Source organism: Mustela erminea, chromosome 10 (assembly GCF_009829155.1).
Source record: "Mustela erminea isolate mMusErm1 chromosome 10, mMusErm1.Pri, whole genome shotgun sequence".
Classification (NCBI taxonomy): domain Eukaryota; kingdom Metazoa; phylum Chordata; class Mammalia; order Carnivora; family Mustelidae; genus Mustela; species Mustela erminea.
This window is the reverse complement of record NC_045623.1, coordinates 38,947,362-38,964,891: the sequence shown is the minus strand read 5'-3', so window position 1 is coordinate 38,964,891 and position 17,530 is coordinate 38,947,362. Positions and strand designations below refer to the sequence as shown.

Here is a 17,530-nt window from a genome sequence, read left to right as displayed (position 1 = left end):
TCTTTGTCTCTTGTTACAGTCTTTGTTTAAAGTCTATTTTGTCTGATATAAGTATTGCTACCCCTGCTTTTTTTTTCTTTAACTTCCATTTACATGAATATCTTTTTCTATTCCTATACTTTTAGTCTGTTTATGTCTTTAGGTCTGAAGTATGAAACTAACTAGATGTTATGGTGTGCATGGGTGGCTCAGTCAATTAAGTATCTAGGTGCTTTCGGCTCAGGTCGTGATTCCAGTGTTGTGAGATTGAGCCTGATGTGCGCATCAGGCTGTGTGCTGAGTGGTGGAGCCTGCTTCAGATTCTCTATTTCCGGTATAAACATTCGGGTGCATGTGCCCCTTTGGATCACTACGTTTGTATCCTTAGGGTAAATACCCAATAGTGCAATTGCTGGGTCATAGTGCTGTGAAGTGTGTAAACCTGGTGATTCACAGACCTGTACCCCTGGGGATAAAAATATATGTTTATAAAAAATAAAAAATTAATTAAAAAAAAAAAAAAAAAGATTCTCTATTTCCGGGACGCCTGGGTGGCTCAGTGGGTTAAGCCGCTGCCTTCGGCTCAGGTCATGATCCCAGCGTCCTGGGATCGAGTCCCACATCGGGCTCCTTGCTTGGCAGGGAGCCTGCTTCTCCCTCTGCTTCTGTCTGCCATTCTGTCCGCCTGTGCTCGCTCTCTCTCCCTCTCTCTCTGACAAATAAATAAATAAAATATTAAAAAAAAAAAAGATTCTCTGTTTCCTTTTCTCCCTGCGCTTCCCCATTTGTGCACACTCTTGCTCTCAAAAAAGAATTAAAATAATAAAAATAAAAGATGTTTTGTCCCAGGGTATAATTTTTAAATTTTGATACCATTAGGACAATTAGTGATCTTTGGTATGATTTCATAAAGCTTTAATCAGTACCAAATCACAGAAATTTTAAATTTTGTTTGATTTACTCACTAATTTAATATAAATCAAGATGGATCAATGCTTTGAAATCTTGGAAAGACTTCTGTTCTGGTATTGGTATCTTTTTATATCCTTAAGGCTTACCCAACTTTGATTATTCTTTTTTATAGTAATTCAGCTACCTTATTTTTAAATTCTTATTATATATTTATATAATTTAAATTTGAAAAAAATATTTAAATTGTTAAAATGTCTATACTGCCTAGAACAATCTATACTAAATTGTTAAAATGTCTGTACTGCCTAGAGCAATCTATACTTTTAATGCCATTCTGATCAAAATTCCACCGGAATTTTTCAAAGAGCTGGAGCAAATAATCCTAAAATTTGTATGGAATCAGAAGAGACACCGAATCGCTAAGGAAATGTTAGAAAAACAAAAATAAAACTGGCGGCATCATGTTACCTGATTTCAAGCTTTACTACAAAGCTGTGATCACCAAGACAGCATGGTACTGGCATAAAAACAGACACATAGACCAGTGGAACAGAGTAGAGAGCCCAGATATGGCCCCTCAACTCTATGGTCAATTAATCTTTGACAAAACAGGAAAAAATATACAGTGGGAAAAAGACAGTCTCTTCAATAAATGGTGCTGGGAAAACTGGACAGCTATATGTAGAAGAATGAAACACCACCATTCTCTTACACCGTACACAAAGATAAACTCAAAATGGATAAAAGGCCTCAACATGAGACAGGAATCCATCAGAATCCTAGAGGAGAACATAGGCAGTAACCTCTTCAATATCAGCCACAGCAACTTCTTTCAAGATATGTCTCCAAAAGCAAAGTAAACAAAAGCGAAAATGAACTTTTGGGACTTCATCAAGATCAAGAGCTTCTGCACAGCAAAGGAAACAGTCAACAAAGCAAAGAGACAACCCAGGGAATGGGGGAAGATATTTGCAAATGACAGTACAGGCAAAAGGTTGATATCTAGGATTTATAAAGAACTCCTCAAACTCAGCACACACAAAACAGATAATCATATCAAGAAATGGGCAGAAGATATGAACAGACACTTCTCCAATGAAGACATACAAATGGCCATCAGACACATGAAAAAATGTTCATCATCATCAACCATCAGGGAGATTCAAATTAAAACCACATTGAGATACCACCTTACATCAGTTAAAATGGCCAAAATTAGCAAGACAGGAAACAACATGTGTTGGAGAGGATGTGGAGAAGGGGAACCCTCTTACACTGTTGGTGGGAATGCAAGTTGGTGCAGCCTCTTTGGAGAACAGTGTGGAGATTCCTCAAGAAATTAAAAATAGAGCTTCCCTATGACCCTGCAATTGCACTACTGGGTATTTACCCCAAAGATACAGATGTAGTGAAAAGAAGGGCCATCTGTACCCCAGTGCTTACAGCAGCAATGGCCACAGTCACCAAACTGTGGAAAGAACCAAGATGCCCTTCAACAGATGAATGGATAAGGAAGATGTGATCTGTATACACTATGGAGTATTATGCCTCCATCAGAAAGGATGAATACCCAACTTTTGTATCAACATGGATGGGACTGGAAGAGATTATGCTGAGTGAAATAAGTCAAGCAGAGAGAGTCAATTATCATATGGTTTCACTTATTTGTGGAGCATAACAAATAACATGGAGGACAAGGGGAAATGGAGAGGAGAAGGGAGTTGAGGGAAATTGGAAGGGGAGGTGAACCATGAGAGACTATGGACTCTGAAAAACAACCTGAGGGTTTTGAAGGGGCGGGGGGTGGGAGGTTGGGGGAACCAGGTGGTGAGTATTAGGGAGAGCACGTATTCCATGGAGCACTGGGTGTGGTGCAAAAACAATGAATACTGTTATGCTGAAAAGAAATAAAAAATTAAAAAAAATAGTTTATTTGACAGACAGAGATCACAAGTAGGCAGAGAGGCAGGCAGAGAGAGAGAGGAGGAATCTGGCTCCTCACTGAACAGAGAGCGTGATGCGGGGCTTGATCCCAGGACCCTGGGATCAGGGCCTGAACGGAAGGCAGAGGCTTTAACCCACTGAACCACCCAGGCACCCTATAATTTAAATTTTACTGGGTATTCTTGTAAACTGCTCTAAATCCTCTGAGAAAAATACAGGAAACAACACAGAAACATAGCGTAAAATAATTCAAGACTGGCATTTTCATCTGGAATAATCACATTTACTATTGAGGCATCTAAGCCTAGGGAGAAATAGATGGGGTAAAATGGTTTCACATCATTCTATAGTCATTTGCACAAATTTAGTCTTATCACTTCCAGAAACATAGTTCTACTTCATATAAAATACTATATATATTTAACTTTAATTTTTAAAATTAAAAATTAATTGTTTAGAATAGTATTCTAAATTCATATATTCTAAATAGTATTCTAATTTGTTTCTATTCTAAAATGAATTGTTTACAATGGTAATATATGCTCTGATCATAAGTCTATCATAATTCAGCTCTCTATTTAGTTGTATAGGATATATTTTATTGCATTACCAGTCCTATTTACTAATAATATGTCTTTTTAAATTACTATAATAAGAGTGTATACATTCCTAAAGTTTTCACTTTTGGTCAATTTTAAAGCCTTTTGTGTTTTTCTTTTCACTTTTCACATGAATCAAAGACCAGAAATGAGTGGAATGCTATCTTAAAGAAGTCAAAAATCTGTTAAAATCTTTATAAATACTACTTAAATGAAGAAAGATAAAAAAACCCACAGAATTCCAACTGATAATTACCCCATTCAGACACTGGTGAATATGCCCCTCAGTCCAAGCCGACCTTCCTCCTCAGAGGTAAGAAAATCTTTTAAATGAAAATATAAGACTTGCTTAACATTGCTTTTGAAGAGTTCCAAGAAAGAAAAAATATGGATTACATGAAGTCTTAGATATTAACTCCACTATGTATCTCATTGTCTGAGTATAGTTATTTTATTACAGTTCATTTATCTCTAGCTTATTGTACTGGAACCCCCAGTGCATTGATCCTATCGCTTTTTTTTTTTTTTAATTCTTCACCTTGTGATGCCCTCCATAGCTTAAATACCATAGACCATAGAGCAGTCTTGATTACTCTCTTGCTCATACTTTTGACCTTTGCATCTCTCTCATTTTATCATACTACTTGCCAAAACAAAAACCCTGGTTTATTGAACTCTTTACCTATACTGTACTTATGCCTACAATAGGACATGGCTGGAAAAAAAGTATACCAACATGAAGACTATTCTCACTTTAAATTCAAGACCTGAATCTAAACTAGAACATTTTACTGGTAGGCAATCAGACTGTCTTCCACTCAACTCAATTTTCTACTGTTCTAGACAACTATTTCATACCTTTTCATACCCTCAATACCTTCTCCATTTTATCTTTAAACCATCTGTAATCACTTTCATTCCACTACTACACCAGAATTGCTCCTGTTAAATTCACTTCTGCATTACTAAATATGTTGTTTAATTCTTATCCCGTATATTCCCATCTATCTGTGCCAAACAGTTGACACTATTCATCACTTTTCTTTGACATAATTCCTTCACTTGACTTTTAGCATACACATATCTTGGTTTTCCTTCTACTTCCCTTGTTGTTCATTTTCAGTCTTCTTTCCTGGGTTTTCTTCTTCTTCTTGATCTCTAATATTGGAGAATTTCAGGGACCAGCTCTTTGTTCTCTTCTGTACCTGTACTCATTCTTTCATGATCTCATTCAGTATGATAGCTTTAAATACCAGCTTGATGCTAAGGATCCTCAAATTAATATCACCAATCTAGTCTTCTTTCCCAAACTGCAGATGTGTATTTTCAGCTGCCTACTTGACATCTCCACTCAGATGGCCAGTAGATATCTTAAAATTAGCATGTCTCAAACTGAATTATGCATCTTTTCCCCCTCCCCTATTTGACTTTCTCCCCCTCAGGTGATGGCAAATCCATCCTTTGAGTATCTAAGGCTAAATGCCTTGGAGTTGTAATTCTTTTTCAAACTTCACTTCCAAAGTACTACTTTAGCTTCAAATTATATTAAAAAAACTGACCACTTTAATTATTCAGATAGCTTCATAACAGGTTCCATTTTCTTGTCCCTTACAACCTAATCTGTTATCCCTTTAATCGTTATTACATATAGCAAAATTTGCAATTAGGACATTATATATGTCCTAGTGTGAAGCAGTATGAAAGGCAGGGTACCATTTATAAAGTATTCTTGCTCCCAGTTGATTAGTTTGCATCAGTTGAAGGCTATACAGTTAACTGTTTACAAGACATAGAGGACTTCATTTAAAAAATGCTTGTGAAATGAGGTTGGGTGGGAAGATGGAAGAATAGGAGGACCTTAAGCTTGCCTCATTCCATGGATACAACTAGATAATATTCATGTCCATGTAAATAACCCAGAAAGTTACATGAAAAAGACTGGCAGAACAAACTCTGCAACTAAAGGTAGGGAAGAAGCCACACCAAAGGAGTTATGAAGGCCAAAGACATAATCTGAGAGCAAAATGGACCATGGCCATCTTAAATAGGCAGAGAACCAATGGTATGCAGAGGGACAGAAAATAGATTTTCACACCATGGAGGCCACAAATAGGGAAGATGAAGCCCTGTAATATTTGCCTTTGTAAATAAGAGGAGCTGAATTTCTTGAGTTCTAACAACCAGTGCAGCTTAAAGCCTGGAATTTTAAAAATCAGTAGGCTCTACTCTGAGAGAGGAGGGAGGGCAGTAGGAAGTGGACTCCCTGCCCATAAAGAGCTCACAAAACAGTGCATGCAGACACAAGGTAGAACCAGCAATTTGAAAAATGCTGAGAGAAGGAGAGTGATCTGCTTATCTCAGAGCATAGCCCAGAGACATAGGGATCACCAGAGACCCCTCTAGAAACAAAGGATCTGGCAGGAGCCATTTGCCTCTCCCAACCCCCAGAATAAATAGTGGCTACTTGTAAGAACAGTGTGGTACCAAAACTTGTTACCTGACTTGCTTGCATCAAGCCCTTACCCTCATGCTTTGGCATATCAGCCCTTCCCAGCCCCACTTGCTTCAGTCCTAGTGCTGCAGGTTCATCCCCCAGAAGACTGGTGCAAACCCTGCCAATACCAAATCTGCTGATCCATGCATTTTTCAGGACTTCACTTCTGACAGTAGCAGGAACAGGTCTTGTTTCATAAGCAGATGACCATATGCCTTGTTAAAATGCACCCCATTCCTGCTGGGGACAAAATGATACAGTAAGCAAGGAGAGCCTTTGCAGATGACTGACACAACAGCTGAGCACATGCAACACACATAGGACACACTCCCTGAAGCTCCAGGTGCTGGGGAATGGGACACTGCATTGCAGGACACTATAGGATCTCTTCTTCATAAGGCTGTTATTGTTAAAAGCAAGCGAAGTAGCTGACTTTCCTAACATAGAGAAACAGACACAGAAAATAACACAGAGAAACAGACACACTAAATGAGACAGAGAAATTTCTCCCAAATGAGAGAACAGGACCAAACCATTAGAAGAGACTACAATGTAACCTATAAGTAATATGCCTGATAGAGAATTTAAAGTAAGGATCATAAACATACTCCCAGACTGAGAAAAGAGTGGAAAACCTCAATGAGTCCCTTAACAAAGAGATTAAAAAAAAAAAAAACTAATCAGAGATGAAGTACACAGTAAATGAAATTAAAAATACATTTAATAGAATAAATAGCAGGTTAGATGAAGCAGAGAAACAAATTAATGACCTGGAAGACAAGTAATAGAAAGTAACCAAGCTGAAAAAAGTAGAGGAAGGAAAAATATGCAGATTGAGAATATTCTTAGGGAATTCAGTGACTCCCTCAAGCATAATAACATTTGCATTATAGGGATCTCAGAATGAAAGAAGAAATAAAAAATTACATGGAAACAAATGAAAATGAAAACACAATGGCCAGAAATCTTTGGCTGCAGCAAAAGTAGTCCTAAGAGGGAAATTTATAGTTTATAGCAATACAGGCCCACCCGAAGAAGCAAGAAAAATCTCAAACAACCTAACCTTACACATAAAGGAGCTAGAAAAAGAAAAACAAACCCAGCAAAAGGAAGGGAGTAATAAAGTTTAGAATAGAAATAAAGAATAACGTTTAAAAAAATAGACCAATGAAACCAGATCAACCAAATTGATAAACCTCTAGAAAGATTCATTTAAAAAAAGGACCCAAATAAACGAAATCACTAATGCAAAAGGAAAGATAACACCACAGAAATACAATTGTAATATAATATTATGAAAACATATATGCCTACAAATTGGACGAGTGAAAAGATATGGATAAATTTCTAGAAACATATGACCTACCAAAACTAAAGCAAGAAGAAACAGGAAATTTGACCAGACCAATTACAAGCAATGAAATTGAATCAGTAATCCAAAAACTCTCAAAAAACAAAAGTCCAGGACTATATGGCTTCACAAGCAAATTCCACCAAACATTTGAAGAGTTAATACCTATTCTTTTCAAACTACTCCAAAAAATACAAGAGGAAGGAAAACTTCTAATCCAGTTTATGAAGCCAGTATCAACCCGATACCAAAGCAGATAAAGACACTGTTAAAAAAAAAAAAAAAAAAAGAAGAAGAAGAAGAAGAAGAGGAACTACAGGCTAATCTCTCATGAATATAGACGCAAAATCCTTAACAAAGTATTAGCAAACCAAATCCAACAATACATTAAAAAAATCATACACCACAATCAAGTGGGATTTATTCCTGGGATGTAAGGATAATTTAATATTCACAAAACCATAAATGTGATATGTAATATCAATAAGATAAAGGCTAAAAAACCCATGATCATTTCAATAGATGCAGAAAAAGCTTTCAACAAAGGACAACATCCATTCATGATAAAAACTCTGCAAAGTAAACCTAGAGGAAACATAGCTCACCATTATAAGGCCTTGTATGAAACTCACAGCCAACATCATACTCAGTGATGATAACTTTTCCTCCAGGGGCAGGAATACAATAAGGATGTCCACTCTTACCACTTTTATTCAACATGGTACTGGAAGTCCTAGCCATAGCAATTAGACAACATAAAGACATAAAAGACATCCAAATTGGCAGAAGGAAGGAAGAAGTAAAATTTTCACTAATTGCAGATGAAATATTATATATAGAAATCCCTAAAGACTTTGCCAAAAAGCTACTAGAACTCATAAATGAATTCAGTATTCATGGAATACAAAATCAATGTGTAGAAATCTGTTGCATTCCTATAAAATAATAATGAAGCAGCAGAAAGTGAAATTAAGAAAATAATCCCATTTACAGTTGCACCAAAAAACAATGAAATACCTAGGAATAAACTTAAGGAGGTGAAAGACCTATACTCTGAAAACCATTAAACTCTGATGAAAGAAATTCAAGACAACGCAAAACCATTCCATGCTCATGGGTTAGAAGAGCAAATATTAAAATGTTTATACTACCCAAAGCAAACTACAGATTTAGTGCAATCCCTATCAAAATACCAATAGCATTTTTCACAGAACTAGAGCAAACAATCCTATAATTTGTATGGAACCACAAAAGACCGACTAGCAAAGGCAATCTTGAAAAATAAAAACAAAACTAGAGGAATCACAATTCCAGATTTCAAGTCATTTGTCAAGGCAGTAGCAATTAGAACAGTATGGTACCGACAAAAATAGACACATAGATCAATGGAATAGAACAGAAAACCCCAGAAATAAACCCATAATTATATGGTCAATTAATCTTCAACAAAGAAGGAATGAATATACAATGGGAAAAACACAGTTTCTTAACAAATGGTGTTAGGAAAACTGGACAGCCACATGCAAAAGAATGAAACTGGGCCACTTTCTTTCAGTATACACAGAAATAAACTCAAAATGGATTAAAGACCTATATTCAAGACCTGAAACCATAAAAATCCTAGAAGAGAGTAATTTCTCTGACATCAGTCATAGCAACATTTTCCTAGATATGTCTCCTGAGGCAAGGGAAATAAAAGCAAAAATAAACTGAGCAACTGGGAGTACATCAAAATAAAAGGCTTCTGTACTGTAAAGGAAATAATTGACAAAACTAAAAGGCAACCGAAGGAATGGGAAAAGATATTTGCAGATGATGTCTGGTAAAGGATTAGTGTCCAAAGTATATAACAAACTAATACAACTCAATACCCAAAAAACAATCTAATGAAAAATGGGCAGAAGACATGAACAGACATTTCTCCAAAGATATCCAAATGGCCAACAGACACATGAAAATATGCTCAACGTCACTCATCATCAAGGAAATGCAAATCAAAACCACAATATCACCTCATATCTGTCAGTATAGCTAAAGTAAAAAATAACAAGCATTGAAGAGAATAATGGAGAAAAAGGAATCTTCTTGCACTGTTGGTGTGACTGCAAACTGGTACTATGGAAAACAGTATGGGGATTCCTAAAAAAATTAAAAATAGAATTACCCTTCAGTAATCACACTACTGAGTATTTACCCAGAGAATACAAAATACTGAGTATTTACCAAAGAATCAAAGGAGTACATGCACCCCCTATGTTTATTACAGCATTATTTATAGTAGTAGCCAATCTATGTAAGCAGCTCAGGTGTCCATTGGTAGGTGACTGGATAAAGAAGTTTTTATATATCTTTATATACAACAGAATGTTATTCAACCATAAAAAGGAATTAAATCTTGCCATTTGCAACAACATGGTTAGAGCTAGAGAGTATAATGCTCAGCAAAGTCAGTCAGAGAAAAGACAAATAGTATATGATCCTATTCATGTGGAATTTAAGAAACAAAGTAAGTGAGAAAAGAAAAGGGGAGAGAGAGAAACCAAGAAACGGACTCTTAACTGTAGAAAACAAACTGATGGTTATCAGAGGGGAGGGGTCTTGGGGGAATGAGGATAATAGGGGATGGGGATTAAAGAATACACTTTTCATGATTTAAAAAATGATTTTAAAAATTATACTATGTTTAAAAAAAACTGGAGAATTAAGTTAAATGCCATCTTGAGATTATAAGGTAAATTCAGAATGCAAAACATTCTTTAAAATAACTGGCCCAGGGGCGCCTTGGTGGCTCAGTGGGTTAAGCCTCTGCCTTCGGCTCAGGTCATGATCTCAGGTCCTGGGATGGAGCCCCGCATCGGGCTCTCTGCCTAGTGGGGAGCCTGCTTTCTCCTCTCTCTCTCTCTGCTGCCTCACTGCCTACTTGTGATTTCTGTCTGTCAAATAAATAAATAAAATCTTAAAAAAAAAATAACTGGCCCAGTCTCTTCAAAAAGTTAATGCCATGAAAAGGGGGAAAAAGAATACAGGTCTGGAAGAACTTGCGGATTAAGTTATTGAAGTATGTGACAAACCCAATGCAAAGATATCTTTGATTGGATTCTAGATTGAAAAAACATTGAGGAAAAATGGACATTTGAGGAAATTTGAATATGGAATGGATATTATTTTACATTAAAGGATTGTTAATTTTCTTAAATGTGAAAATCGTACTGTGATTATTTTGGACAAATCTTTATTTTTAGGCAATGGCTGCCAAAGTACTTAGGAGTATATTTTCACGACATCTGATTTACTTTGAATGGTTTATCAAGAATGGGATAGAGGATCTGAGAGAATCTGTGACATCTGTCAGCCCATTGATCACCAGGGTTGATTTGGCTGATCTGGCTGGCTGAGGGTGGTGTCCTCTTCCTCCCTCACAGCTCCATGTTCATCCCTTCCGAAGCTGCACGCTGTGTTGAAGAGGAGGACCTTCCCCAATAAAGAAGGATCATTCTTCAGTCAAGGGCATAGGAGCAGCTGCGCTTGCCTGCTAGAACCTCCAAACAAGCTCTCAAGGTCCATATGTAGGAGAAGTTAGGGTAATCAAGCTTCCCACACTTCAAACACATCCAAATAAGGCCTGCATGTGGCAGTCTGCCTTTAAGAGAGAGAGAGGGAAAGTAAATGTGGTATGATGTTAACTTTTGAATCTACTTAGTAGGTATTTGGGTATTCAGAGTTTTATTCCTTTATTTGTATGTATGTTTAGAATTTTTCATATTAAAATTATAAAATGAATGTCAGATGTCCTTCTATTAAAACCCTGTATTGGCGTCCCATTTTCTGAAAATAAGATCTTTTGGTGGCCTGAAAAACCCTATTTATTTTGTTCCTTGTGCTCCTCATTTTTATTATTTTATCTCTTACTGTTCTCTGCTTCAATCATACTAGCACTCTCTCATTTTAGGGGTTCCTGGGTGGCTCAGTTGGTTAAGCGTCTATCATCAGCCCAGGACCCTGGGAACCAACTCAGCAGGGAGTGTGCTTCTTCCTCTGCCCCTACCCCTGCTCGTGCTCCCTCCCCACCCCAACTTCTCCTCACCCCCTCACTATCAAATAAATAAAATCTTAAAAAAAAAAAAAAAGACCTTTGCTTTAGGTCTTCTTGAAACTCTCCCTCTACATCAGCACTTGGCTAATTGTTTTTTCCCCTGCAGTCTTAAATCTTACCTTTTCCATAAGACCTACCCAGGCTATTTAAAACTGAAACCTACTTCCCCTTTTAGCATCCAATTTTCCTTACTCTGCTCTTATCCTTTTCCCTAGTACTTACCCCTTTCTCATATACTGTATAACTTATCAGTGTTTTATATTTATCGTTTATTGTTTGTGCCCTTCACAGGTCTGGGACTAGTCTGAGGCAAATAAGCCACTTGCCTTGGATATAAAATTTAAGGGCACACACCAAAAAAAACCTTCATAATTAAGATAAATAATTCAACAAAAGATTTTTTAAATGAAAAACTGATGCAAGAAATTCATAATAGCAACATTTTAAATGGAAATAGAATCTGATAGTGCCATGCCTACCCATATTGGAGCCTGAAGCAAAAGGCAAAATATGTGTCCATAAACATATATTTTAGTATATTTTTAAATGGCTAATAGTTTTGATAAAAATATTACTGATGAACTTCCATGAAAGCCAGGAAAGTAAAATTATAACAAATTCATGATTTGACATAAAGAGAATATTTGACATTAAAATAATGTTTTGAATTTTAATACATCCTTTTGAAGTTTTCAGTATTTTTTTCAACTACTAGGTTATTCTGAAAACAGTTGACCATCAAGAAATATATATTTTCAAAGAAACATACTGAAGTTCATATTTTTTTCCTTTTTCCTCAGGCTTTACTACTAGTAGTAAATTCTGTCATTATTTAAATTTTTGAGATTTTGTTTATCGTGAACTTTTTTGCACTGAGTAGTTTGTTCTTTTTTTAATGTTATTTGTCTTGATTACTGAGGTTTTGGCATAGCCTTAAATTTTGTACCTGAGGTTAGTGCTTCACTTGTTTCACCCTTCTTCTTGCCCTGATACCCCATTAGAATGTAAAGCTATACGTAGGCAAGGATCTTTGTCTTATTGACTATGTATTCCTAATGCCTAGACCAGTGCTGGCACATGATAGACATTCAGTAAATATTTACTGAGGGAATGAATAAACACAAATTCACTATAAATTTTGTTAAAGAAATGTTTTATTATGTATATTTTCTCTGTATTGCCTACTCATTCAGTTATGGAATTAAATCTGTACAAACACTTTGAATTATAGTTCATGAATTATTATAAAAATATTGACAGAATTTACTTGGTTTATACAAAAATAGAGTAAAATGTTTAATAAATATTTTTTCCTAGAAAATATTAATGCATTTATATAAAGGATAAGGTCATATTTAAGTCTTCTGAAGGTTTTGCAAATATTATGTAGCTATTAAATATTATAGTATTAATAGTATAGTATAGTGTTATCTATGAATAGTATAGTGTAGCTGGGGAATTATTTTTTAAATGCTCTGGTGTTCAAAATACAGCATGTGGCAAGCCTGACATCAGATATATACATATATCAAATGTATAGAAATAATTTACTTGGTCTATAAAAACGAGCAAAACATTCAGTTCAATATAAAAATTTCTAATTTTAATGATTGGTTATATTCAACTATTTAAAGTTTTTCTCAGATATTTAATATTGTAGAGAATAATCATTTAAATTTTAATATGCAATGAATAACTTCCTTAGACTAAAAGATTGGAATATTTGCTATAATTGTCCTGTTTCTGTTGTAGTAATCTAAATATTCTTCTAAACAAAGTATTCTAATTGAGGTTTAACAAAACATTAATAGAAAAGAAAGTTGTATTTATAAGCACAGGCAAGCTAAGCTGACAGACATGACCTATGTAAGAACAACCATTTCCTTCCCTATCACCATCAGGAATAGGTTCTTCCTAGAATTCTGGGAAACAAAAATACTTCCTTAACCACAGTATTCACACATTTGCAATTGCTGAGAACTAGAAATCATCACAACTCTGTTAGGGAGACAATATGTAAAGTATAAGGATTCCACAAAATCACCCCAACAGAACTGAGTAGGTAGGGATCAGGGGAGAGGAAAAGGTTGGTAACCAGAAAACTGATCTTGGTGGGCTGGTACTCTTATTCCAAGCTGCAGAAAGAAACCTGTGTCAGAGATGTTAGGGTACCCTAGGACCACATCTGTGACATTGTTTCTAAGGAGATGTGCTCCAAGTGCCAAGTAGCCAACTAACCAAAATTTTGGCTCTTCATTTTGTTTTCTGTGTCTGCTCAGAAAAATACATGTATTCCATGTTTATTTCAATTACGTTTATTAAGCTTAAAATTCTAGAGGAGATTGGTTGATTTTTTTCACTTTAAAAATATTTTAACTGATGTTCTTCTCAATTTATTTATTTAGTTGGTGGAACTTCATGTTTTTTATGTCCCTGAAGGATCGTGGAACTATAAGCTAAATACCATTTCAATAGAAGTTGTTAACAAATTCATTTCAGCTGGATTTATAAGGCAAGTATTTTGTGGTCATGTTATTATGTCTGAAAAAGCAGTCTTTTTTTCTGCAGAGAAAAATGTTTCTTTGGAAATTTACATTATAAGTGAGACACTCTGGTCCGTATGATGATCCAGTTTCTAACTTAATATTATCAATAAATAATGTTATATAACAGTTAATAAGTATTTTAGAAACATATGTTACTTAGTTAACATATGTGCCATAGGTGCCACTGCCACCCAGATAAAAGGGTATAACAGGTATATTACTATCATTACACACAAAGAGAATGAGAGAATTAAGAGAAATTATCTGAAATTGGAAACCTGTTGAAGATCTCTGAATAGTGGTTAGATCAGTATATCCACAATGACATTTTTACTGAACTGTTTCAAAATAGAAAGAGACTATATGTGTATGTAAACTTACATATATGTACATGTAAGTATATGTATACATAGGAAGCACACATGACATTATTCCTTATCTTCCCCATCACTTCAAGCATACTAGTGTCGTTTTTGTTCTGGAACACATCAGACATGAATCTACCTCAGGATCCGTGTCTACTTGCTGTTCTCTTAGTCTAGAATGCTGCTTCTGCCCTAATATATCCTATCTCTTCTTTAACTCTTTACTTTAATATTACTTTTTTGTTTAGATCCTCTCTAATCACTATATTTAAAATTATAGCTACCCTCTCTTCCCTGCTTTATTTTTCTTCATAGTACTTAGCAGTGTCTTATGAATTATATTTTGTTTGTTTGTCTAATTTTCTTTCCCACCATTAGATTTATAAAGTCTGTAAGGGCAGAGATTTTTGTCTCTTTTGTTGATTGACGTATTCCCATCCTTTAGAGCAATGCCTGATATATAGTGGGGGCTCAATAAATATTTTGTGGTTGAATGAATTAATTATATAATGTTTCCCATAAAATCCTAGAAAAACAAAAACCCAAAACAGTAGCATAAATGATGGCTTTAAATTTTAGATGTTGAGGAGTGAAGTATTCTTAATGAACAAAGACATGGAGTCCAACAGTATTTGATTATCAAAGAAATTTTTAAGCACTGGATCATCCTGTCAAGCTTCCAAAATAAATATTTGTGGCTTAATCATTCTTTATATATAAAAGTACATAAATTCCATAGCAGAGTTTTCTTTTTTTAATAATACAGTCTGGAGGCAGATGAGAAAAGTAGATAACCATTTTCCTTTTCAGTACAGAAAGGACTTTTATAAACAGTATTTATTTGTATAATCATTTTATTTTTTTAAATTTCCTGAAGTTCTATAAAGTGCCAGACAATGTAAAAATAAATTGAGCTATATATGATACATTAAATTAGTATTTATGTTTGAGATAGCTAACGTTATAAAATCTGTAGTATAGCTGAAACCTGTTTCATTTTCCATTATAAGGCAATGTCATGATATTTCAGAGTATCTCCTCACCTAACTTTACAAGCCCTGAGAGAACGACTTGGTGAGTTCCTTGGCGAAGATGCTGTTGCAGAAAAATTTTTATTTCTGAAATGCATTGGAAATAATCTAGCTGTGGTAAGTTTTCTTAATTTTATTCCATTTGGGGGTGCCTGGGTGGCTCAGTAGGTTAAGCCTCTGCCTTCGGCTCAGGTCATTGTCTAAGGGTCTTGGGAAGGAGCCCCACATCAGGCTCTCTGCTCAGCGGGGTGCCTGCTTCCCCCCGCTCCGCCCCCACCACCTCTCTGCCTCTCTGCTTATCTCTCTTTCTCTGTCAAATAAATAAATAAAATCTTTTTAAAAAGTTGTTTTTCCTTTTGATTAAAGAAAGCATAACTTAACAAATTGTGTTTTTTAAATGCTTGTCAACTCAGCTTCTTGTCAAGTCACTTCTATAAATGGGATAAGTAATATCAATCATAACAAAATGAAAAATCACTAAAAACATAGATCATCAAGAAAAAATGGGACTTATTGGCATATTACTGGGCACTAAAATGATGGGGGATATTTTGGGCTATGCTTTCCTTGGGAAGAAAAGGAAGACAAACTTAAAATGTTATTATATAAATAATGTGTAGTTTTAAATTTAAATGAGTGTTTAAAGTTTTTTTTTTTTTAATGGAGAGAGAGCATATGCATGTGTGTGCACGAGCTGGTGGGAGGCAGAGGGGGAGAGAGAGACTCTTAAGCAGGCTTCACATTCAATGCAAGCCTGTCATAGGCTCAAGAGTCAGCTGCTCAATCAACTTAGCCACCCAGGTGTCCCCTAAAACATTTAAGTAAGTACTTGTGTTCTGGACAAAAATGGGCTTCATTGTTTGGGCCACAGCTAGCCCTATTTGATGTGAAATTATAGGACCCCAACAATTTTTGTTTGTTTGTTTCAGCTACTATTATCTCTTGAACACTCCTGTTTATAGTTTCTGTGGTTTAATGGCAGGATTTTCTTTTCTTTTCTTTTTTAAGATTTTATTTATTTATTTGACAGAGAGATCAAAAGTAGGCAGAGAGAGTGGGGGAAGCAGGCTCCCTACTGAGCAGAGAGCCCAGATGTGGGTCTCTATCTCAGGACCCTGAGATCATGACCTGAGCTGAAGGCAGAGGCTTAACCCACTGAGCCACCCAGGTGCCCCTAATGGTGGGATTTTCTAAGTAGAGTTTTCCTACTTGAAATTCTTAATCTAGCAAGCCATCAGATCTCCAAGTTGCTGGTTTCTCTTAACTACATAAGGTTTATTTCTTTAATCAAAAAGACTTTCTATATTAAAAATGCAGTATATTCCTATTCCCCTCTAGTTAACATATTATGTCATTAGTATGTATTTATGTGATTGTTTATATTTAACATCTGATTCTGCCATTAGACTATAACTCCCTGTGAGTAGGGACTTTATTTAATTCACTATTGTGTTTATAACCAGTGCCTAAAATTAAATTAGAGGTATTTCAGTGTTTTTTGGACAAATTAAATAATGATAGTGGAGGAAAAAAGCATTTTCCATCAAAGTAGTACTGTAAATGAATTTGCTGTATGGAATTCTCAGGATCAGCAGCTAGATATGAAGTTTTTGTCATTTGAAGTCTGTTCAGTATGGTTAAATATCTACCTTTAAGTTTTTCTCAAGGAAGAAAAAACAATTCTCCTTTTTGTTCTTTTTCATAATATCTAAAATACAAATTATCAATTGCAGAATCCTGGGTTGAAAGAGACCTAAATAAAGATAATTTAAATCAACTTCTGAAATCCTTCTAATATGTTATTATTTTTTAACAAATATTTATTGGTGTTTTTCTAGAAACAAAATGAAAAAAAAAGAAAACTGGCTATGGATCCAGCCCTTAAAGAGCATTCACTGTAGTGTGCAGAGAAAACACATAATTAAAATAGTGTTTTTTGTATATTCAGAAGAAAAAGGGATTACTTCCAGCAGGAGAAGAGGGGACATAGAGAACTTTGAGAAAAGAACTATATTCAGTTTGGATCTTGAAAGATAAATATTTGACCTAGCAAAACTGTTGGGTGGGAAAAGCTTTCTAAGCAGAGAAAATAGAATGAGCACAGAAGTAGAAAAACAAGCAATTAAGGAAGAGTAAATGTTGCCCTTTTTATTGGAACATGGTATAAAACGGAATAATAGAGAATAAATTATGAAGTGATTTGCTGAAAGTCTTGA

At 35.2% G+C, this 17,530-nt stretch overlaps 1 protein-coding gene across 4 annotated transcripts in view; it reads left to right on the top strand.

Annotated features, from left to right (window-relative positions):
- The window catches only part of SPATA1 (spermatogenesis associated 1), a 53,471-nt gene that overhangs the window by 7,101 nt on the left and 28,840 nt on the right, over positions 1-17,530 (top strand). For 3 of the 4 annotated variants that reach the window (XM_032361308.1, XM_032361307.1, XM_032361306.1), the window contains exons 2-4: positions 3,576-3,747; positions 13,778-13,884; positions 15,314-15,431. In XM_032361308.1, coding sequence (XP_032217199.1) covers positions 3,646-3,747; positions 13,778-13,884; positions 15,314-15,431 — 327 coding nt within the window. In that variant the 5' untranslated portion in view covers positions 3,576-3,645. The remainder of the gene's footprint in view (positions 1-3,575; positions 3,748-13,777; positions 13,885-15,313; positions 15,432-17,530) is intronic. The other variant, XM_032361309.1, reaches the window with a different exon arrangement.